General features: G+C 50.8%; 2 protein-coding genes across 2 annotated transcripts; one reads left to right on the top strand and one right to left on the bottom strand.

Annotated features, from left to right (window-relative positions):
- The first annotated feature begins 719 nt into the window (after positions 1-719).
- On the top strand, positions 720-9,089 carry LOC133351840 (retinol dehydrogenase 7-like). Its single transcript, XM_061567397.1, is given in 6 exon segments — positions 720-2,571; positions 3,844-4,092; positions 4,094-4,229; positions 5,204-5,462; positions 6,128-6,291; positions 7,725-9,089. Coding segments are annotated over 5 exon segments (1,017 nt in total). The 5' UTR covers positions 720-2,571; positions 3,844-3,864; the 3' UTR covers positions 7,955-9,089.
- A 3,375-nt stretch (positions 9,090-12,464) lies between these two features.
- Positions 12,465-24,073, bottom strand: LOC133351839 (alpha-amylase-like). Its single transcript, XM_061567396.1, has 11 exons — positions 23,966-24,073; positions 22,455-22,629; positions 20,711-20,857; positions 19,527-19,724; positions 16,936-17,166; positions 16,212-16,345; positions 15,438-15,560; positions 14,773-14,872; positions 14,522-14,643; positions 13,678-13,803; positions 12,465-12,954 (listed from the first exon to the last, which is right to left on the bottom strand). The coding sequence occupies exons 2-11, from the start codon at positions 22,620-22,622 to the stop codon at positions 12,765-12,767; spliced, it is 1,539 nt and encodes a 512-aa protein (XP_061423380.1). The 5' UTR covers positions 22,623-22,629; positions 23,966-24,073; the 3' UTR covers positions 12,465-12,764.
- Between the last annotated feature and the right edge of the window lie 282 nt (positions 24,074-24,355).

Here is a 24,355-nt window from a genome sequence, read left to right as displayed (position 1 = left end):
GGCAACATCTTAACTGCCTTGCCTGTTATACAGGAGGTCGTGGGTTCGATCCCGATCCCGACCCTGACCCCTGAATATTTGGAGTTTGCATGTTCTTCCTGTGGTCGTGTTGATTTTTCCTCGGGTCCTCTTTTTTTTCCCCTTCTACATTTAGAAACATGCGTTAAGATTATATTATTTGGCTGCTATACATTTCCACACGATAACCCACTTTGTTGAACTGTCATTTGTGGCCAGGTCGCTTCTGAAACAGAGCTACGTAGCTCAGTGGGCCTTAACTAGTAAAATACAAAAAGTTTAGTTTTTCAGGTGGGATGGGTTTTTGTAGCACGCTGCGCTAAGACTCCCTGCTCTCGCGAATCTCTGACCAAATGTTGCGTGCGCTCTGTTCGATTCACACGTTTTACTTAGGCATGCTACCACTGAGGTGGTGTAACGGTCAGCACACTGGACTTGCAATCCATGGGTCGCCTGATCAATCTCCCGGCGACGGCTGTTGAAACAATGGCGCAAGTTCCTTAAAGCCCCTACTGCCTTTGTCCACCCAGCAACAGACATGTGTAGGTTAGGTGGAGTGGGGTAAAGTGTGGGCACTCCTCCCACTCCTTCCATGACATATGGCCAGTGGAGAAGAGGAGTCCAAAAGCACTCTCCACAGGGGCCTCTCAAGTGCATCCCTGCTAGTGGAGGCCCATTGTTACGATGATTATTTTTTAAAATCGATTACTTTACGCTCTGCATGACGCGTCACCGGGAGGGGGGGGGGGCGCGGAGAGTGGGGGGTTCGTCGCTGTCGTCCTAGCGGCAGCTGTGCGACGCCGCGCTACAGCCCGGCGTCGATGTGGATCTCCACCACGTGATCATCGGACAGTCGGACGCGTTGCTGATCTGGAAGAAGGCACTACACAAGTAACCCTCCTCGCCCGTGCAGCGCACGCCCGACAAGTTGCCGGAGATGACGTCACAGTGGGTTCCCCGGCTGGCAGGCTGGACTGGAGGGTCGCGTCGAGGTCCCCTGCGGAACGGTGACGTATGTTTGTATGTATGTTGAATCTCTTCTTTAGAACCGTACATATCCGACTGTGATATAATCGGAGGTGCGGGGGAAGGACAACGAGTGAAACACAAAAAGCTGAGTTCAAGGGAGGTCCGTCGCCATGTACGCTCCAGAAAATGGGTTGGTACACCAGTGGCAATAGCTATAGAGCGTGGTGCAGGTGGTGCAACTGCCCCACATCCCCAAGGGGCTCATGCCACCGAGCTAAAAATAGGTTTGGAGATTTGATTGGGAGGGTGGAGGGCATTTAAATTCTGGGCAACATTCCCTATGCCAACCACGCTACTACGCAACTGACGTACGGGTCGACTAACTGTGAGCATAGTGCCATGTTATTGGGAATACAGTAGCCGCAAAATCGTGATAAATGTGTAGTGGCGTAACGCGCGCAGGGTTTGCAAACAGCAGTTGCATTCATGTACGGGGTTGCAACCAGTGAGGTTAGCTCCGGATAAGCAGGTGCAGGCAGGTGGCCTGGGTGATAGGGACAGAGAGACGCCAGCTAATTAGGGAAAGAGGCAGTGTTTCGGCTGACTGCAAATGCAAACGCGGGGTAGGCGCCACGGAGGCGAGAGATAGAGGCGATAATGGGGAGAACACGTGCAAGAGACTCTGGAAGGACGCCGGCTTAGAGAGGGCCATCTGAGGGCACTTAATGAGGAGGGGGATATAAGGGGAACATGTGAAGCAATGGGGTTGAGTTGGTTGGAGATGAAGCGGTGAACAGTATTCATGATAAGCCCTGGACCTCGCCCCCTACACCTCGTCCTCCCCAGCGGTGTTGGCTGATTCACCCGCTGGGGGCATGGAGTCGACAGGCTAGCAGTGGAGAGGCTAGCGGAATCTTTAGTCTGAGTGAGGCTAGCGGGGTGAGAAGCTAGCAGAGTATATATAGAGAGAGAGTCCGTGACAGGCTAGGAGAGCGGGGAGTAACAGGCTAGTGGAGCGAGAGAGAGTAAGCTCGAAGTAGCAGGCGAGCAGAGGAAGAGAGGAAGAGTTTGCGACAGGTAGTACGTGGGTGTTGAACATGAGACGCATCCGTGTGGGATGCTGCAAATAAAGTTACGTGAATAAACACCACACTAAAAATGCATCTAACAAGTCATATGTGCCTCATATGCATCCAAGCGCATGGGTGGGGTGGCAGCTGTGGCATGATGTGGTTTTCTCCGTGTAGGTTAAGCCTGTAGTTTGCAGATTTGCAAGGCCGCTTGTTGTGACCTTGTGATTAGGCGTTCCTGCAAGTTTGTACTTTGGTCAGTGGGCGGAAAAATCGGTGGGTAGCTGGAACCGCTGAAACAAACCTGAGCTTTTTGTGGTTTCGTGACGTCTCGTGCACAACAGGGCTGTACGTGGCTGCTGGGATACATATGCTGGTTTAAGAGTCTTTCAAGTGGAAGTTGTTCTTATTTTTACACCTACATGTATGGCGCGACTGCAGCGGACAGCTGTGAAAGTGTGAAAACGAAAGATTGTGGATATAACGTCTAAAAAAATCAGTCCATTTAAATCAGGTAAGTAATGCGCAAATGACACCGTGGCGCCTTAGTAAGAAAAAACTATATTTTTGTCAGGCCACTGCTGAACGGAAGGCCTTACAATACCTTTGTAGGTCAAGTGGGTTGTTTTACCAAGTTACAACTGGCGTGATAAGATTACACTCGCCACTTACATGGTCCTCTTGGCTGGGTTCATAGTGCAGTGCACTCGCCACAAGCTGCCCCTCCGTGTTCTGCACGGGCGATTTGCTGTGGCGTTCTTTTGGAGATGGGAATAAAAACCCGTGCATGGGCCTGGCCACTTCACGTATCTAAGCAGGGACGACGACGATGATGAAGGGGGTGGACGATGAAATGGCGGTCGAGAAGAACTTAAATTGTGCTGTAAAAAACTAAAATGTTACACTGCGGTCATTCTCGTAGCGGAGTGTTGGCTGGCCATCGAACAAAGACGGTCACTGCATCGCACGCTTTCAGATGCGCTTCTGCGGCCGTTTGGAACGCTCTTCCTTCCAATACTGTATTAGGAAGCAATCCCAGTGTTGCACTTTTAAATCTCGATTGAAAACTCATCTCTTTCGAACTGCTTTTTGTACTTAGTTTATTGTCATTGCCCTGCACCTCCTTTTCTCGCTATTCGTACATACAAACTCGTCGGATACATTGAACGAGTAAGATAACGACCTGGTAGAACCTGAAACTGTTCGGTTCAAAATATAATAGTTGGTTACTGTCACTCGTCATGATTTTGGTTCAATTATGCAAATGACGATTTTAATTTCTTCACCATGGAAAGCCTCAGTGATTTAAAAAATATTTTTCATGAGGGTTCTGCATTGGGATATTTGTCCAGTTTTATTCATGGGTGGCTTGATGAGGGAGGAAACTGAAGTACCCTTTGAGAATCCACCGCGGACACACAAGGGAATAGTACTCATAGCTTCGCACAGATTTAATTGTAAGTGCCATTACATTCTATCTTTAGGAAGTAACATACCGCAAGAAGAAATATTTTCATTCTGTACATATTGCCTGCTATGACTTATGGTTTAGAAAAATTGACAAAGACGATTGAACAAGAGACGAGAAGTGTGCAAAGAACCACGCAGAGAGAGAGACCAATAGATGATGTAAATACATTGAGAGACTAAAACGGAAACTCATGGACTATACAGCCACCACAAGTGAGAAACACATGTACGTTTGTAGAACTTCTTTTGCACCGTACGTAGCCAACCGTCCTCATCGAATGTCTTCTGATCCTCCCCACTACCCACCTGCCGCCAGAGACATCAAGCGGAGGAGACCATGTCTTCCGACAACAACGCTGCGGGGCCTCCGTGCTGCCTCTGCAGCCCCACGTGCGGGCTGCTGCTGCTGGTCATCGTGGGGGTATGGGCGGCGTGGCGCTGGCGTGACAAGCACCGGGTGGCCGGCGTGACGGGCCGCTGGGTGTTCATCACGGGCTGCGACTCGGGGTTCGGGCAGGCGTTGGCCAAGCGGCTCGACGCGGCCGGCCTGCGCGTCGTGGCGGCAGTGCTTGGGACCTGCCGGCGAGGAGGAGTTGAGGAGGTCGTGCTCATCGCGCCTCGTCACGCTGCGTCTCGACGTCACGGACCCCGAGAGCGTGCGTGCCGCTGTCCGGCGGGTTCGGGAGGAGGTTGGCGAGCAGGGTTGGTGTGATCGCACGAAGCTCAGAATATAACCGTCGTCGTCGTCATCATCGTCACCATCATCATCGTCGCTATTGTGATCGCTGTATTTATCGAAAATGTGTGTTCATCACTGTGTGGTGCAATCCCCAGTCGGGGGCACACCTGGGTCTGCCCCATGACCTCCTGTCACTTGGCCTCGAAGTGCACCTGGCCTGGCACAGGCGCCGTTGTGATGTCACCGTAGATGGCGATTGGTGGATATTGCTATTGGTGTAATCCATGTGGGGAGCGGTAGTGTAGCGGTGAGCGTGCTGTGCTATGAATACATCGACACGAGTTCAATTTCCCGCTCAGCAGCGGTGACGTTTAATTGAAACGGTCATAGGCCTCTTTTAGGTCGACTCAGCCTCAATTGAGTACCTGGTGCAGTGTGTAAACATCCTCACTAGGGAGTCAAAGGCGACCGTGCGTGGTGCTGGCCACCCACCCCCTGATGTGCTGTGCTGACCTTCATAAGTTCTATTCGTGAACAGCACTTGCTCCAACAGTCTGTTAAGGCTATACGGGTGATACTTTTCGTTGTCTTTGGTGCAATCCCAACTCTATCTTTCTCTTTGCCTTGTCCATACGTGCACTGTCCACCCACACTCTAGTATCCTCTCAATATCTATCGCTTTTCAACTCACAGAGTTGTAAGAACCTAAGAATATGAATCCTTGCAGTCACGAAAGCTTCAAATCTAGAATTGTAAGAACGAGTTGTGAGTGCTGTCCATTACGTGATCTCTTTAAAAAAAGCACAAGCTCTTTGGTGCATTGCTTATCCTCTCACTACTTTGCTTACTATCGTTGCGATCGCATTCATACTCTTAGTTTTTTCGGTAAAGTCACGTAGGTAAAAAAATGAAATAAAAATTAATAAAAATAATGCGATCGCATTCCCCGTCACTTGTGCCGCGTCTGCTCTCCACCACGGCTTCTTCTTCGTCCCAGGCTTGTGGGGCTTGGTCAACAACGCTGGCCGCGTCATCCCCGTCGGCCCTAACGACTGGTTGACGACGGACGACTTCCGCACAGTGCTGGACGTCAACCTCCTGGGCATGGTGGACGTCACGCTGCAGATGCTGCCCCTGGTGAAGCAGGCTCGGGGTCGAATCGTCAACGTGGCCAGTATCGCGGGGCGGTTGTCCGTCGTGGGTGGCGGGTACTGCATCTCCAAGTTCGGAGTGGAGGCCTTCTCTGACAGCCTCAGGTGCGGCAAGATTCGTGGTCACGTTGAGGACGGTGGCAGTTCTGGACGCACTAAAAGATAGACGTGACTTGTTCAGTAATATCGGTGCCATGGTTAGCATACTGCGACCGGATCTCATAGAAAATTGCACACTTCAGTTGGCGGTTGACGTTCAAAGTGGACTGATACCCTCCAAGGAATGGCATCATGGGATGGTGGAGACTACCGCCTCAATGCAATCTGTGAGTCATACATCCCATATATGTATTCGGGTCCAGCCAACCCAGAGGTCGGCAACCTGCGGTTTCGTAGCCGCATGCGGCTCTTTTAGGACTGCTTCGTGACACGTTATTTATTAAGGGCCACCGTCTCGTATTCACAGGCATTGCCGCTATTGAAATATTGAGTTGATTACAGAATTACAAAAAAAGGGGCTCTTGTTATTTTGGTTGCTGACCCCTGAGCCAACCCAATACAATCTCAACAATGAGCTCCGATAATAATGACGCGCACATGTTATATTGTTGGAGCGTACCGCGTGCCATAGGCATTGAGTGAATAGCAGAGTGTGCTTTGGCTTTTTTTTGGACAAAGCGATGAGTGAGAGTGGGGGATGCAAGCCATCCATCATCCATCATTTGGGTTCTGTGCGTGGAATGCCGCCGTGTCTTCTGCGCCTGCTCTAGGCGCAACATGCGTGCATTTGGGGTCAAGGTGTCCATCGTGGAGCCGGGCGGTTTCCGTACGGGTATGGCTGACATTACCGCCATCGAGGAGGATCTGAGGAAGCGCTGGGCACAGCTGCCATCTGTGATGAAGGAAGATTACGGCAGCGACTACCTCGACAAATGTAAGATCCAATTCTAACATCTCTACCCTCCATGCACTCTCCTTCCTCTCCCCTCTCATCTCACTCTACTCCCCTCCACACACTTTCTACTCGAGCAGCCATGGCGTTCTGTTGAAGCTCCCAGTGGGAGGTTGCTTATTCTTCTTTGCTGCCTTCATGGTCTGGAACCCCCTTTCCCCAGCCGTCTGTGCTGTCGGCTCCCTGCTCCTGTACAAGTCTCAAAACCTTCCCATTTCCTATTAGGATGACTAACTGCCTCTTTCATTTTCTGTAAAAGAAACATGTCTATTGTGTTTTTGTTCAGCGTCCTGAGATATGGTCGCAGTCAGACACTATATTATCAGTTTCACACGTAAGCTTTCGTGACCAATATCATCCATAATACAGGTTTTTTGGGTTGGATCGCGTAAATATATAAATCTGGTGGTGGGTTTAACGACACATTTATATATTTACGCGATCTAACCCAAAACAACCTGTATTATAGACTATACAGTCAGTTAGACACTATATATAGTCATGAAAAATAAGAATATGCTTTACCGGTCCTGGAAATTAAACAGGTGTTAAGATGTTTAATCACCAAATAGATACATTTTGCAAGTAATCAAGTCTGCACTAACCACACATACTTGTGTCAAAACAGTCAAACAAGCATGGTCAGATAATATATGCATTGATTGGCCTACACCAGACACAGCCTTCTTTATGGCCGAGTCTCACCAGTATCAGATCAGAAAATGCCAGAAGATGTACAATACAAAGACAATGCATGTATCAGACCATTTCGAGCTCGGGTTTAGCAATTATATATATGGGTGTGCCGCAGAGGTCGCAAACGGGTTTTGATTCCTTACCCGTATCCGGCCGCACCAGGGTCGCAAATGGGTACCCGTACCCGTACCCGGCCGGGTACGGGTACCTGTTCCCTACCCGTACCCTACCCGAAATGAGTGACAAACGGTTACTCACCAGTGACTCACGGCCTACCCGTACCCGGCCGCACCAGGGTCGCAAACGGGTACCCGTACCTGGCCGGGTACGGGTAGCTGGGTATCGGGTAGGGTATGGGTATTGGGTACCCAGTTGCGACCTCTGGTGTGCCGGCAGGGCGGAGGAACTGGGGCAAGGGTCACGGAAGACCTCATCGGGAGGCCCCTGGAAGCCGCTAGTGGGTTCGAGAAGCGACAGAGTTAATTTCGGGTAAAATCAATGAAAATGGGGTATGCCGATAGCATAAAATGAGATGCGATAGAGCAAATCTGAGATCAGATTTGGAATCAGCACCCTGAATTTAGTCTAAAACAGCTGCAAAAGTCCAGGCCAGAATTTTTTTTTTCTTCACCAGTGTAATGAATATCTTGACTCCCACTGCACTGAGACTGACCATTTCCCCCCCCCCCCCCGCCCACCCCCCCCCCTGAACTTTGCAGACATGACGCTACAGAAATCCAACATGAATCAGCCGTGCGACGACCTCTCAAAGGTCACCTGGTGTATGGAGCACGCCCTGGTGGCCACTCACCCACGCACACGCTATAGCGCTGGTTGGGATGCCAAACTCATTTTTATCCCGCTCTCGTACCTCCCAGCTTTCATAAGCGACTTCCTGCTGGCAATGACTATGCCCCGTCTTGCCGTGGCCACAAAAGTAACGCCCTGAACCGGAGCAGTGGGGGCTCTTCCCACGGTGGTGATATGTTAACTACCTCGCCTGGTATACAGGAGGTCGTGGGTTTCTTCCTGATCCTGACGCCTGCTGCTGTATATTTGGAGTTGCATGTTCTCCCCATGGTCGCTTGGATTTTTCTTGGGGTCCTCCGGTTTTCCCCTCCTGAAAAAGAGCAGTATAGCTCAGTGGGCCTTACCTGGTAAAACAAAAATAGTTTAGTTAATAGTTTAGTAAGTGAATTCTGGCAGTCGGGGTTGTGATGATCTAGGTTAGTCAGGTGGCAAAATGATCTCCGAACAAAGTTCTGTAACATGTATGGATTTGCTAATGTTAAGAATGATTTTAAGAATATCTTCTTGTGGACGACGACACCAACTTTCAATATCGGGTTGATAAACAGCGTAGTCCATTGGTAAAGATATCGTGATTATCATGGCTCGCAAATATAACGTTTTCAGATTTTATTTCTCACTAAATAATCGTGAAATAATGAAAGCACAATATTTAATGTTTTAAATAAATATCTATGAACCGTTACATTTGAAATGACGCTAATGACTGTATACTAAGAGCCTCTTTATTTTAGACACAACTACAACTCGAGGTCCCAGCTTCGTTCTTGCTTTTGAAGCTTGTCCCTTCCCTCAAACGTCCCTCTCCACGTGCTCTCCCCTTTTATCCTTCTCGAGCCCCCTCTCTCGAACTTTCCCTCACTGTTTTCCCGGCAGCCAATCCCAATCCTCCTCCTCCAACGGTTCCCAACCGTCGCCTCCAAGTTCCACTCTGTTTCCCACTTTTTCCCATTTAAATATTTCCTTCAATCTCTTCAAACCCTGCCTCCCGGCCAGTCATTGTGGAAGCATCTTCCCGCCAATAGGAAGCCTTGGCCTACTTTTTCAATTACAGTGGCTGCACATTGGCTTGGGGTGAGTGCCTCTTAATTTCGGTCATTACACATTCGTTATTGGGTCAATATATTTCCGAAGTAAATGACCGCGTGGTGGTTATATGTCAACATGTTTGTCGTGCATTTAAAAAAAATTATGTGTGTCTTTAGGTATACTCTTTTTACATGAAACGATTAGGATGACTTAATGGAAATCCTTATGATGATTAAACTGCAATAAAGAACCTATCAATAAATCATTGTTGAAGTATAGCAAAGCACACACACACACACACAAAATTGAAAACCAAAAGCACAGCTAGAGGAAACTGATATAGCTAGTAATGGGCATATAGCAAATATGAGTATCGTTTTGTAACAAGATTTGTTGCTGCGACTAGCGTTTGGGATTGCAACGATGCCGAACGGTGTTGGGAACTGATCCCCGGCCACCTGTGTGACGTCGCTATCTCAAAGCAATCAGCAACGACGGCCCTGCTGCCAATGTCGGACAGTTGGTCATCTTGCCGCACAGTTTCACCAGCGCTCCCTGCTACACGCATGGGCGCACTCAAGATGCCATGGCACACGTGCAAAACTTCATCACGTTCACCTGCAACCCTTGTTTGGGAGAAAGTGGCTCGTGAACTAATGGAAGGGCAAAAACGACACAATCGCCATGATTTGTTGGCCAGAGTATTGTGACAAAACATTTTACTGGTAGGAATGAAGTGAACCAGCCTACAATAGATTATATCGTCCGTCCGTCCGTCCGATGTCCGATTAGGTGTAGCAACATCGCCCCCTACTGCAAACACTTGGCAGGACCCTACTAAAACCTTTAGACTCAGTGAGGCTTTCCTGGCCAAACAAGTCTAATAATACATTACGTTTATATTCTTTGGTTATTCGTTCCTACCAGCCCACCCCACAGGGACCTGTTTTATTTTGATGAATGCCATCAATAAGGCGAAGATTTTTTTTGGTACAAACCGATGCTACATCTACACAATTGAGTGGCAAACGCGTGGCTTTTTTGCAGCATTCAATTATACTAAGACAGCATGGCAAGACATGACTTTTAACCTTCTTGGTTCTTTCGGTAAAGTCACGTAGAATGGAAATAATAAAATAATAATAAAAAAACATAATTCAGACTCTGTCTACTCGACAGACCTGCTCTCCACCTGAGGACGGCTGCTTGCGTTGTGGCCGAAACGTCGTAAGAATTCTTTTATTATGTTTTAATGTTATTATTTCCCTTCTACGTGACTTTACCGAAAGAACCAAGAAGATGAATCCCTGCAGTCACGAAAGCTTTAAATCGAAAATTACCCTTAACATTTGATTACTGAGACCTGTGCGAAGCCGGGTAACTTAGATAGCAAATAATAATAATAAAAACGCACCTGCCTACCCGTAGCTATGCAACGTAGTTGATTAAGTTTACATATGCTACAGTGCACAATTGTACACGTGTGATTAATCATAGGTGCACTCACACCGGCTTCACATTCGTTTCGATCATTTGGCTGCTATAAATGTCTACATGGCGAGCCACTTCGTTGAGCTAGTATTTGTGGCCAAGTCGCTTCTGACAAAAGAGCTATGTAGCTCAGTGGGCCTTAACCTGTGTAGTGTGGTAGAACACGCGGTGTGCAACTGATGGCCGAGGGCAACCGAGAGCAGGCAACGTGACGTTGCACGAGCAAACCTCCACCTCATTAACGGGAGAATCTGTTGCAGACGGGGTGGGCCCGGGGTTGTACGCTGGCACCGAAGAGGTGTCGCACCCTACGAGAGCGTCATGGAGGAGCTGGATAATACCGGTAGGAACCACCTGGTTCCACCAGCCCACAGGGGATTATTGTGTCCGTCCGTCGTGCATCAGAAAATGGGAGGGGTGGGGCTGGGTGGAGAGGGGAGGGTGGGGAGGGGCTTGGTGGGGAGGGAGGGGCTGGGTGGGGAGGGGAGGGTGGGGAGGGGCTGGGTGAGGAGGGTGGGGCTGGTTGGGGAGGGGCTGGTCACTCCGTGGTGCCCTTAAAAAAACTCAACGTTTAACCTACTCACGCCGGCTTGTGCCCGCACTCACAGTCGGGCATATTTGCGAAATACACCACGCCGCCGTTGACCCTGGCCATTGACCGTGCAACCCAACGTTCCTACCAGCTCCCTCCGCAGGAATGTGTTTGGGAGGAGGATATAAGGGGGTGCGTGAGAATGGAGTGAGAGTTCGGTTTGCTGGGACCAAGGTGAAGACATCTCGCCGCTGCCGCTCAAGCCAGGGACGGACCTCAACCCTCACTCGTCCAATCCGGGCGGGTGATGGTTGATTCCCCCGCCCGGATTGGACGAGTGAGTGGGTTTGATGGAACGTAGGCGAGGGCAGCGGCGCAGAGGGAGAGCAGCTGGGTGCAAGCTCTGTCGTGAGCGAAGCTTCTGTGTGAGCGCTGCCGTGTGCAAGCCTCTGTTTGAGCGCTGCTGTGTGCAAGCCTCTGTGTGAGCGCTGCTGTGTGCGAGCTCTGTGTGAGCGCTGCTGTGTGCGAGCTCTGTGTGAGCGCTGCTGTGTGCAAGCCTCTGTGTGAGCGCTGCTGTGTGCAAGCCTCTGTGTGAGCGCTGCTGTGTGCGAGCTCTGTGTGAGCGCTGCTGTGTGCAAGCCTCTGTGTGAGCGCTGCTGTCTGCAAGCCTCTGTGTGAGCGCTGCTGTCTGCAAGCCTCTGTGTGAGCGCTGCTGTGTGCGAGCTCTGTGTGAGCGCTGCTGTGTGCAAGCCTCTGTGTGAGCGCTGCTGTGTGCAAGCCTCTGTTTGAGCGCTGCTGTGTGCAAGCCTCTGTGTGAGCGCAACTGCGTGCAAGCTCTGTGTGAGCTGCTGTCTGTGTGCGGAGCTGTGAGTGCGGAGCTGCTAAGAGGAAGAGCTGCCGCAGGCAGGTCAGCGAGGTGTAAAGTCGAAAGGGGAAGTTGGTTAACAAAAGTGACCGTATAGACAGGAGTGCCTACAACTGGTGCAAGAATAGGGTTATAAAGTGTAAGCAGGTGACTTGTAACAACGTGTCCGACTGAGTGATTTTACAAGACGCTACACCTGGTAAACTGAAACACAGTATATTCTAGATTACAAGTTTTCGTGACTGCAAGGATCCATACTCTTTGGTTTTTTCGGTAAAGTCACGTAGAAAAACAAAGAGTATGAAACACAGTATCGTTTTTTAGGCGGGATATGTTTTTGTAGCACGCTGCGCTAAGACTCCCTGCACTCGCGAACCCATGGCAGAATGTTGTGTGCGTTCATTTCGATTCACACGTTTGACTTAGGCATGCTGACACTTGTGGGGGTGTAAACAGCAGTTGAAACGATGTCACAATTTCCTTAAATCCACAACTGCCTCTGTCCACCCAGCAGCAGAAATGTTGAGGTTGTTTGTCGTGTGGCAAAGTGTGTGCACTCCCACTCCTTCCATGACATATGGCCAGTGGGGAAGAGGAGGCCAAAAGCACCCTCCACAGGGGCCTCTCAAGAGCTTCCCTCCTAGTGGAGGCCCATCTGCCAGCTGTGGTGTGAGCAAGTAATTGCAGGGCTGCGTCTTCACCTTTTAATTACAGATATAGACCAGTCACATGTGGATTAACGTGTGCACGTTTTATTGATCACAGCAGATGAATACATATTACAGTACAGCAAGCTGATACTCGCTGGCCGCACGTGTGCGAGATGTCGCAAACGGCCGGCTGATTTGAGGCGGTATGAAGCAAGCGGCGGCTGCGTCCTGACTTTGAACGTCTTCGTTTCGATCATCATCATTATTGTTACGATTTTTTTTTATCGATCATGTTCCGCTCTGCGCGACGCGTCGCCGGGGGGCTGGGAGGCTGGGTTCATCATCGTCGCTGTCGTCCCAGCGGGAGCCGTGCGACGCCGCGCTACAGCTTGGCGTTGACGTGGATCGCCACCACGGGATCCTCGGACGCGTTGCTGATCTGGAAGTAGGCGCGACCGTCGCCCCCCACGGAGATCTGCGCGCCCGTGCAGCGCCCGCCCGACAAGTTGCCGGAGATGACGTCGCAGTAGGTTCCAGCCGGCAGGCCGGTCTGGAGTGTCGCGTCAAGGGCCCTGTGGAACGGTGACGTACATATGCTTGTACGTATGTATATTTCTATGCATGTATATATGTTGACACTTCTATCGCACTATACATAGCCAACCGTGATAATCGGAGGTGTAGGGGAAGGACAACAAACGAAACGCAAAAGGTAGTTCGAAAAAATGAATTGTGAATATAGATTTCAAAGTGCATAGCTCCAGTGGTTTTTTATTATCGGAGGGCAGTCGACTCGGTAGACCAAACAAAAATTATCCACGCGTTCTCTCGGCGGAGTGTAGTGGCAGACGTTGCTTGCTTTTGGCCACTGGCACAATTGTATTTGTCGTCGATTGTGCTTTCGGCATAGTGTAACGAGATGACGAGGGAGGTCCACGTTGCACTCTCACATTGACCAGTGGGTCATGACCCCCAGTGCGTTAGAGGAATGCTCGCAAGGAAGATTCTACGCCTCGCCTAGTTTGTCGAGCAAGCTCGACTGCCCTCGTCCTAACTGAAGGCTCATGGGCCACCAACTTTGGACATTTTCTGAATTGTATTTCTGTAGATGATATTTTTTTTCACGACCTACATGGTCCTTTGCGGTCGTTTTTCTACGTACGGTATGGACGCCAGCATCGATGTCATCGGGCTCGCTTATGTGCGCCCAGCGCCGGCAGCTGCAACTGTGGCAACTAGCGGTGTATACTGGATGCGTCGTGCCATTGTGCGGAAATTAAGCCAGTCGTGCTCACCAGTCATCATTGTTGATGACGATGAACCCACGGTTGCCGCGGCTGAATGCGATCTGGTTGCTGCCGTTGTCCCACCAGTTAGTCAGGTCGTGTCCGGTGACAGCGTTGCGGAAGATGACCATGTTCCTGAAAAGCAAGAATCGCACGACGACAAAATAATCGACAGCTGTGTGATTGGCGAGCACCTATCCACCTCCCCCTGCACCTTCCCCCTCGTGGTTCCACAAACTGTCACGATTCGAGGCCGCAAATAGGATTCAAGAAAGTGTTTGTTTTTTAACTGCTCCCGTGGTGCGTTTATAACCTCCGTGGAAATAAGTTCAAACGACGTAGAACAGTTGACAATAGGTGATCGTTAGGCACAATTCGATGCCTGGATCTTGCGGGTAGCAAGAGGTTGTGGTCGATGAATGGATGTATAGTTACACATCGGATACTTTTTTAAATGTAGGGTTTCGTAGCCAATACAGTGGTCTATATTTGTTTTTGAGTGAACCCACATTGGTAGTGTCATGCCAAGAATGGCCAACTGACCTAGCCCAGAAACTAAGATGGATTAGTGTTACATTTTGTATCACCGATAATTTACATTGAAATTTCTCCCAGAGAGGAACACGACCACCCTTTTGTGCTAAGGGAACATCCCACAGATGTAGATATCACAGAGTTACCTCTGAGATCCCTTTCAAGTGACCTCTGATCCAGTGACCTTTTATCGAGGGGACTGCACCTGGCACCCCCCCTGCCCCCCGCCACCACCCCTGCCTTGATCTCTCCCCTTCTGCATCAATCGCTCTGAACCGCTGAACCGCGCCGGCCACCGCTTGGACCTCTGGGAACGCACTTGATCTGGCGCCATCTGTGCTCGCACATCCAGCCGTTGCCGCATGTGTCGTCGGAGTTGATGGTCACGGGTTTGGTGGAGCCATCGCCGTTGGCAGGAGGTCCAATCCAGTCGTTCTCATCCTGAAACATCACGGGTCATGCCGCGGAGAACATTGGTCGTGCGTCGGGGGCAGCCGTCAATCGAGCGGGCGCGCGCGTTCGTAAAAGTTTGGACGCGAGCGCGGATGCCGCACGTCGAACGCGTCTCACCTTGCCGTTGACGAAGTTGCGGTCCCAGCTGTAGCTCGACATGATGCGAGTGAAGCCGTAGGGGTGAGCCAGCGTGAAGGCAGTGCCGATCTTGTAGACGCTGCGGTTGTGACAACATTACAAGAATGCAATATATTTTTAAAACATGTAATTCAGGAGGTGGTGAATGAGTCGCGAGCCGACAGAAGCTACGCATGACAGATTCCATCCTGACACGAGCAGGTCATAATCATGAAGTGACTCACATAAGCCACATGTGACAGATTCTATCCAATCGCATTTGAACATTTGAGCGCCACCGGAGTAAACGTGATGCGTACATTTCATAGCACGGCGCCAGCAGCGGCATCTGAGGAGATGTGATTATCTTGTGGAAATAGGTAAAAGTGAACTCTTCCCTATTCAAATGGACGCACGACAGATTTTGATTCAAATAGGTCGAACTTCAGGTTGTCGTCATTATTGTGGCAGTGAGCAACCCTTCTCTCACACACGTCCGAGATTGCGCCCTCTTTCCGGGGCCCCACTTTACTCAACCCTCCCGGAAGAAGCTGCGCGCGCCGGAGGAACCGGTCGCGACGATCCCTGCCACCTCGGCCCAGGCCTGGTGCCCGTCACTGGTCATGCCGCTCACCCGCACACGCCACGCCCAATCGCCTGCTCACCGCGAGTCCCAGAAGGTGAGGATGGAGGCCCCGCCAGCGCCGTGGCCACGCTGGTTGTCGTGGTTGTCGACGAACACCAGGGCGTTGCCCGTCGGCATGAAGCCCCAGCCTTCGCCCCAGTTGCTGAAGGGGGTGGCGGAGGGGCGAGCCGTTAAGTTTGCACGCACATAATATTTATTTCGATCAGAATGACCACGGTAACGATCAATATTCTTCTCTACCCCTTCCTGTAATGTGCGAGCTTCGCGCGATGATATACCCTGGGTCAGCAACCAAAATAACGAGGGCAATTTTTTTTCGAATTCAGTAAGAAACTCGATATTTCGAGAGACGCAATGCATGTGAATGACGTCACGAAGCAGTCCGTCAGGAGCCGCAGGTTGCTGACCCCTTTGATATACGAACTGCAGTCGCTGGGCCAGACAAGTACAATTCATTGCACGAATTGAGTACAATTAAGCGATGGTCATCGCAGCCATTCCACGTATACACGGGGTGAGAGCCAGAGCAGAATGCACGATAAAACGCAGATCCTATTGTTAGTCATTCTGTTTAGCGATTAACATTTTGATGGCGTTTCAGAGTTTATTTTTAGGTTTAGGCCAAACCCAAAATCAGTTACAATTCATGATATCGGCTGCGAGAAACCTATGTGTTTACGTCAGGTTGGTTTGGCATCAATGGTGTTGTGCCCCTGGGTCTGCATCACCACCCTGTGGTGCTAATGCAGACCCAGGTCGTATGACTGGCCCTGAGGCCTGGCAGGATACTCACCGGAGGAAGGACATCTTTTGTCCGTTCCACTTGCGCACCACCTCGCCCAGCTTGGCGCCGAACTTGAACTCGGTCACGCGGCCGATGCCAAAGTACTCGGATGCAGAGATGGCCTCTCCTCCAAGGTCAATGACCTGCAAAGATGTCTTCATCATCGTCGGGAACATGTATGCGATCAAGGCCCTGTGCGCCAATCAGAAGTACCTGTATTCCACCGTGATGTAGAAGGCCTCCTGTAGGGTTAGGCCGGTGTCACGGCAAAGCTGATGAGCCCACTCCCACAATTACAGCCGCCATCCACCACCAAGTGGCGGTGATGTCACCACGGCGTTTGTGCCAATCTAGGTGCATATTGAGGCCATGTGAAGCATCGCAGGCTCCCCCCACGACCCCCCCCCCACACAAAGATCCCCCGTATTGCCTTAACAGGCTGTTGGGGCAAGTCCTGTCAGCAAGCACCTATGAAGGCTGGAACGGCACACGAGGGGGTGTGTGGCCAGCACCACACGCGGCCGTCTTTATCTCTTTAGTGCCGATGTTTGCACATCGCACCAGGTACTCATTTGACGCTGAGTTGACCTTGGGGAGGCCCAGGACCGATTCAGATAATCGTCACTGGTGTTGGTCGCCGGGTTCGTGGCACGGCGCGCTAACCGTTGCACCACCGCTCCCCACAAGACACACACGCGCGTGCGCAGCACAGCGTCGGCGCCGCGGCCCGCACCTCCTGGAAGATGAAGGCCTTGCTGTTGGACGGGAAGTACTGCGAGTTGAGATTCTTGAGACGCCCCACGATGTCCTGGAGGTCTCCAGGCCACATGTGCTTGGACGCGTCGAACCTGAAGCCAGCCACGCCGATGTCGATGAGGTTGTTGAGGAAGCCGGCGACCTTGCCGCGCACGTAGTCCTTCTCCAGGGCCAGGTCGAGCAGCCCCACGAGCTTGCAGTCGCGCACCTGTGGTGGCGCGACGGCCCGTGGATCAGTACAACGACTCAACACCAGAGGTCGCAACCGGGTACCCGATACCCGTACCTTACCCAATACCCGGCTACCCGTACCCGGCCGGGCACGGGTACGGGTAGACCGTGAGTCACCGGTGAGTCACCGTTTGTCACTCATTTCCCAACGTCTTGTCTCTTCTCGAAATTCAAGTTCCTAGAATCAACCCACCCGCGCCTACAACATGGCTTCATCCCAGAGGTCGCAATCAGGTACCCGATACCCGTACCCTACCCGTACCCGGCCGGGTACGGATATGGTACGGGTACCGCCGGGTACGGGTACGGGTACCCGTTTGCGACCCTGGTGCGGCCGGGTGCGGGTACGGGTAAGGAATCAAAACCCGTTTAAGACCTCTGCTCAACACGTGGGTGAGTACAGCGCCTCAAGACATGGGTGAGTACAGCAACTCAACATGTGGGTCAGCACAGCGACTCAACACGTGGGTCGGTACAGCGACTCAACACGTGGGTCAGTACAGCACCGTACATAGCCAACAGCGCTAATCGAGGTGTGGAGGTTTGAGGTTTGCATCCGACAGGCCGCTCTGGCAAATCCTGCTGTATTGGCCATGAAAAATGTTGCCGTGCGCTTCGCTCGCAGTGGACGTAAACTTTCCCCTGACGTCGATTGAAACGGGTCAGGCCATTGCGTGCCGGCATCATGGTCCAAAAATGTAAATTTACCCACAAATTACTCAGTTGCGATTACACATCGCAATCATCTCCCCCTGCTGGCAGACTAATGCCCTCTTGCAGGCCTGGTGCCGAGCCACCTTTTGCCGCACAGAGACAGCTGCTATCATAGTTTTCAAAGGGCACCCCTTTGAAAACTTTGCCCCGGCATAAAGGGCAATATTGCAAAAATAAATTTCTGTTGTTATCTTTATAATGAGCAAAGACACACATAAGCTTTCCATACTAATATTATTCATCAGTATTTGTTTTAAGAAAGCAAACTCCAGACTGGTTTCGACCTTCTGGGTCTCCTCAGAATCGGGATTAGTTAAACAAATGCTGCTGGGTTACCAGGTGTTCTTGGCAAGAGCACTCCCATATAAACTTTGTTGCCTTTCTAAACGCAAGAAGCAATACTGTATTGTATATAAGCTCATGTTGGGTATTCCGGTTTTTCTTTTCATTTATTCATTAGTGGGGGACCCTGCTCCACTGGGACCGTGGGGCCCTGTCCCAATGTGTCCCCTTATGGCAGACATGTCCAAAGTCCGGCCCGCGGGCCAATCACGGCCCGCGGGCAGATTTCATACGGCCCGCAGCTTCAGTCTTATAATGTGTTAGTTATGGCTCGCTAGCGCTGTCAGAATAAATACATCATAAAACTCATGGAAATTTAAGGTATTCTATACAGTTTGTTCAATGTTATCTGACTGAATGAAAGGCAGAATTGCGTTTTTAGAGTTGTTCACGTCTGTCTGAGTGGCTTATATTTGGTTACATTGTCATTTGAAAAATAAAGGTAATTGTGACAATGAAAATTGTTTTATAACAGTGTGTATTTCCACGCAACTTTTGTGGTTAAAAAAATGTCAAAAGGAACTATTGGCCCCCGGGCATCTTCACTTTATCAAATGTGGCCCTCTTTGCAAAAAGTTTGGACACCCCTGCCTTATGGTGCCACGGTGGCAAGATGTTATCTCCCTCGATTGGTATGCAGGAGGTCGTGGTTCGATTCCGACCGTGACGCCTGTATATTTGGAGTTTGCATGTCTCTCTCCCCATGTTTGCGTGGATTTTTCCCCGGGTCCTCTGAGTTTTCCCTCCATAATTAACATGCGTTTAGAGCAGGGGTCCCCAACGCCCGGGCCGCGGACCGGTACTGGTCCGTTGCCTGTTAGGAACCGGGCCGCACAGCAGGAGGTGAGAGCGGTGAGTCCGCGCGTGGCCCACCAGTTATTTTATTTACCACTTCTGGCCGCGCCTCCTTCCCTCACTGCGCACTTGTCTCAGTCACAGTTTTGGTAAGCGCCTACAAGCTAACCCCTAGCCAAAATGAGTAAAAAACAAACGTCGCTGGAGAGCTTCTTTGAAAAGAGGGAAAGACCCAATGATGACCCCCCCCCCGGTCCGTGAAAAAATTGTCTTCCACGAAATCGGTCCCTGGTACCAAAAAGGTTGGGGACTGCTGGTTTAGAGCTATAGGCTTCTACACATTTCCACGTGATAATAAGCCACTTCGTTGAGATATCATTTATGGCCAGGTCGCTTCTGAATTTTTTTTATATAGGTCAATGGACGTTACCTTTTAAAATAAAAATAGTTGAATAGTTTAATGTCGATTCCGTCACCACTGCGCACCTGGTACTTGTCGCCGTAGTTCTCAATCTGGCCGCTGGCGGTGCCGCACTTGCCATCGTTGAAGTCCATGGAGGAGTAGGGCACGGCCGAGAACTCACGGCGCCCGGCGTCGAAGTAACTGCCGCACGTGGCGTGCGTGCCAGAGCCGCCGCCATCGCCGCACATGTGATTGATGATGGCGTCAACGTAGATGCGAACCTGCGGGGGAGGGGCGGGCATGTGATTAGTTTGATTTGGGCTAACGTCATGAAAGGCACCCGTCTATGCGGATCTCGAGCAGAGCAAGAGAACGGCTCACGGAAGCGGATATCCCAGAGGTGCATCTGACATCCATTCAAGTAACCTCTGGTCAATGCAGTAGAGGGCAGCACTTATTTTGCCAACCCGCTCTGTAAATGCGATGGGGCCTTCTATCTAATTTACCCTCCCTCCTCAACCCCTCATCGTAGCCCTGCGTAATTATTTCTTGAACTTGTAACCTTGTACACGGATGCTTGGTGGTGAATACTCTAAACTATAAACACTCTGAACATGTCCCCGACAATATACAAGTGTGAAAACACCATCATCAGCGTGCTGCTGTCAAACCCCCAATGGTTTCAAATATGTGGCGGCCCTCACACTGATGATGTCTTATCAATGAAAGTGTGCCCTCCCTCTGACAATTGGTGAAGAAGACTGGGTTAGAGAGTTGCTGCTGCCATGGTGAGAAGATGTTAATTGCCTCGCCTGGTATAAAGGAGGTCGTGGGTTCGATCCCGACCCTGACGCCTGTCTATTTGGAGTTTGCATGTTCTCTCCGTTGTCGTGTGGATTTTTCTCCGGGCCCTCGGTTTTTCCCCTTCACATTTAGAATCAACATCACGACGCGTTCAGAGTATTTGGCCGCTAGACATTCCCAAAGGATGATGATAAGTCACTTCGTTGAGCTATCACTTGTGATAGCCAGATCGCTTCTGGAACAAACAGCTATGAAGATAAGTGGGGCCTTACGTGGTACAATGAAAATAGTTTAGTTTATATGAAAGCAATTATTTAGTTGACATGATTTTTTTTGGTTTATATAATTTTTTTGGCATAAAAAAATGGTTTAGTTGATATGACTTTTTGTTTGTTTATATATATAAAACAAAAATTAGTTTTTAGTGTATCCGGAATCGCTCCCACCGCGTCCCGTGCCTCACCCCGGCGTTGTTGCAGCGGTGCACCATGTCGCGGAACTCGGAATCACTGCCCGAGCGCGAGCACAGGTTGTAGCTGACGGGCTGGTAACGCTCCCACCATGGACGCCAGGGGCTGTTGATCACGATGTTCTCGTTGGGGGGAGACACCTGCGGTTGTTGTGGAGTTGGACAAGTGCAGAGAGAGGTGGTGGACGTGTGGGCGAGGTTGCTCGTCAACCATCCCCCTCGTGTGCCGAGGCGGCCTTCATAGGTGCTACTCGCTAACAGCACTCGCCCCAACAGTCTGTTAAGGCTGTACGGAGGGCGGATCTTTTGTCTTTGAATGTGGAGGTCACCATGGCAAATGCTCAATGGCGCCTCACCTTGGCCGTCACCTCCGCCCCCTTGCTCGATCACGCCACAAATGAAAAGTTAACGCCAGGCCTCCAGGGTCACTCCTTCTCCTCTGCTGCCCCCAATGTCTGGAACTCCCCCCCCCCCGCCATCCGAGCCCCCTGTTCAAGTCAGGGCTCAAGACTGTCCTTTTGTAAAGCTCCCGATGAACGACTGACTGCCCACTGTTTATATAGAATGACGATACCCACTGTTTATATAGAATGACGATACCCACTGTTTATATAGAATGACGATACCCACTGTTTATATAGAATGACGATACCCACTGTTTATATAGAATGATTATGCCCATTGTTTATATAGAATGACTATGCCCAGTGTTTCTATGCAAAGACTAAGTCCACTGTTTGCTGTAGAGTGCCTTGAGACGTGGTTGCATTAGATGCGTTATGAAAACACTCTTACGGTCTCACCCACCACCACCATTTCACTTGTTTGTTTTCATTTTTGTTACAGAGTCAACGCGTTCTTTAGGGCCCGCTCCTACGATCTAATGGCCACATCAGCTGGCTTTAGGTCTTCTCCCTGAATCGCCAACCTCTGGGTGACACTCAACAGCCCATCTCGGTAACTTGCTCTCCTCCATCCTGCACACGTGTCCCACCCATCATCACCTCCTGCACACGTGTCCCACCCGTCACCTCCTCCTCCTCCATCCTGCTCATGTGTCCCACCCATCATCACCTCCTCCTCCATCATGCACACGTGTCCCACCCGTCACCACCTCATCCTCTTTCTGCTTGCATCTTCTACAACGCGTTCGTGCCATGTTCTGTTCCGCCATTCCATGTTGTTCCGCCCGATCCCTTGCATTACATTATAAGTCTCATTGGCGTCTGTCTGTATTTAAAGGTCAAAAGCTTCGAGTTGCTTTGCTAGAGTCGAGCTCTCCGAACAACCTGGGAAAAAAAATCAATGAGGGGAATTGCTGTGCCTAAGTACAATAATTATTGCCCTATTGAATTTATTGGAGTGAGCTGATCTCTTTTTTTCCCCTCTGACTTTCCACCCTTATCTGCTTCCAATTTTAATATTTATCCCTTTATTATGGCTTAAACAAGCATAACCGTTGCGTAATGCCAGCCTTACCCTGTACACTTCGCCCGCCTCCACACCTCCAGCACCCTCACCTGCACACCCCACTCACATCTCCACCACTCTCACCTGGTCACACCCCACCCCTCCCACCCCACCGCCACACACCTCTAGTACACTCACCTGCACACCCCACTCACATCTCCACCACTCTCACCTGGTCACACCCACCCCTCCCACCCCACCGCCACACACCTCTAGTACCCTCGCCCCTCCGCCCTCGCTCGCCCCCCCACACCTGTACCGCACTCACCTGGACGCCGGCGAAGCCGTTGGGCCCGAGCCAGCGCTCGCACTCGGCGGCGATGTCCACCCACCTCCACTCGAACAGGTGCACCATGGTGTGACGGCCGTCATGGGCGTTGGGGTGCCACTGGCCCCAGGCCAGACCCACGAACGTCAGCAGCAGCAGGGCCTTCATGCTCCACCTGGCGTCGAAGGGAGGGGACGAGGTGAGCGATCTATCGATCGATCGATCCATTGATCCATCGATCGATCGTTCTTAACGTACGTTCCGGAGAGTAGAGTGGTGGCGGGCGACTGTGGTGCATTCGGTCGAGTCGTCAGCAGAATGAGTGACGAGACAGCGGAATGACCGACACGATCGTCATTGTCAAAGAAGCGGGACCAGTCGTTGGGGCAAAAGAAGCGGAATTGTTCACTCGATGTTTGCGCAGAAATGGAATCCCGCAAATCACGGAATGACGTAGCAATCGCTTCTATTCACGAACGGTGCTGCGACCGACTTGAAATACCACGGAGTTTTGTGCCTCTTAGGAAAGGTTCCTCTACCGTTGACCACTTACCAGTGCACTACTGTTAATCACATTATGGAAAAAAGTTATTAATTAAAGTTACCATTGTGTCTAGCCTCTGTTTACATCCAGTACTATTGTCTTAATTCTCAAGACTGCTGCTGATGTCACTCCCATCCCGACAAATACATCGACATTGGACCCCGACATCCCTGCAAATGTGTTATCCCATCTCAAACCTCCACTCCTTTGGAAAAGTTCGAGAATGGATCATCTCCCATCTCTCCGAACACTTCCCTTTACATGGTCTCCATGACCAAGGACAGTCTCGTTTACACAAATGCCATTCTACCGAGTCTGTTCTCCTACGCGTGGCCAATGAACACCCTCGCTCAGAATGTGTATCCCTCTCTCAGGCCCAGTTCTTTTAGACCTTTACGATGCTTGTGACACCATAGACCCCACCGCCTCCCATCTTTTAGGCTTATCGCTGAGCCAAACCTCCTCCGAGGTGAATGGAGATCGGTTAATAACCACTGCGCGGGTTATCGCGGTTGTGCCGAAGAGTTCTCAGATGCGTTTTCGTGCCAGAACCGTTCGGCACGGTGCCCGACGTTTTGCGCCGCGTGCTGGGAGCTTCATACTTTGAAGAATAAGACGAAAGCGGGTTGCTGAAGAGAGCACCCAGCATACGGAGTGAAACGTCGGGCATCCAGAAGCTTCCAGCACGCTAAATAAAACCTGCCAGTAGAAACCGGAGAACTCGAGAAAGAACTTGAGGAGAGAGCGAGATCGTCAAGGCGCGTTTGCACCCTTCCTGACCAGCCTGGGGGTCATTGCTCGCTTTTATTTTTTTATTTTAATTTTACTTTTATAATTTTTTACTTACGTGACTTTACCGAAAAAACATAAGAATATGAATCCTTGCAGTCACGAAAGCTTCAAATCTAAAACCATCGCTCCGAGCCAACAATCGCCTGGTAGTCGCCCTCCGCACTCAGTCGCTCACCTCGTGTGCAGCAAATCTGAAGCTGGTCCCTGCCGTCTGCAGCCCCGCGCTTAAATAGTCTCGAGTCGGGCGCGAGAGAGGTGCGAGTGGGAAAATGCGCAGTTGGTGGCGCATTCGCTCTATGGGTAAACCCTCACATGTGGCCTTGCTGATAAAGGGCCATGAACTCGCCAGGCAAGGTGCCTCTGTGTTCATTACCAGTGGCGCCCACGTGATTGTGTGTGGACGGAGCGGCCTTCGAGGTGGGTGCACGGTAATGTTGGGAAGCCGCTTAAACTTTTCACCCTTTTTCGCGTTTAGGACAGAGCGGAGGGAGGTTGCACGGGACGGACCATTCATGTGACGAGTGACGCCGGAGGTCACCTTCAGCGGGGAGGATGTTGACAAAAC

This window comes from Lethenteron reissneri, chromosome 39 (genome assembly GCF_015708825.2).
Source record: "Lethenteron reissneri isolate LAM-NWPU_2019-01 chromosome 39, ASM1570882v1, whole genome shotgun sequence".
In the NCBI taxonomy this organism is placed as follows: Eukaryota; Metazoa; Chordata; class Hyperoartia; order Petromyzontiformes; family Petromyzontidae; genus Lethenteron; species Lethenteron reissneri.
Note: the sequence above shows the minus strand (reverse complement) of the source record. Positions and strands in the feature narration are given on the sequence as shown.

Coding starts and splice junctions, on each gene's coding strand:
- LOC133351839 (XM_061567396.1), bottom strand. CDS start 22,622: ATGAAGGCCCTGCTGCTGCTGACGTTCGTGGGTCTGGCCTGGGGCCAG. Junction 14,644..14,772: donor GCAACTTCGTCAACGGCAAG/GTGAGACGCGTT, acceptor GTGATGTTTCAG/GATGAGAACGACTGGATTGG. Junction 12,955..13,677: donor GTCATCAACAATGATGACTG/GTGAGCACGACT, acceptor ACCGTTCCACAG/GGCCCTTGACGCGACACTCC.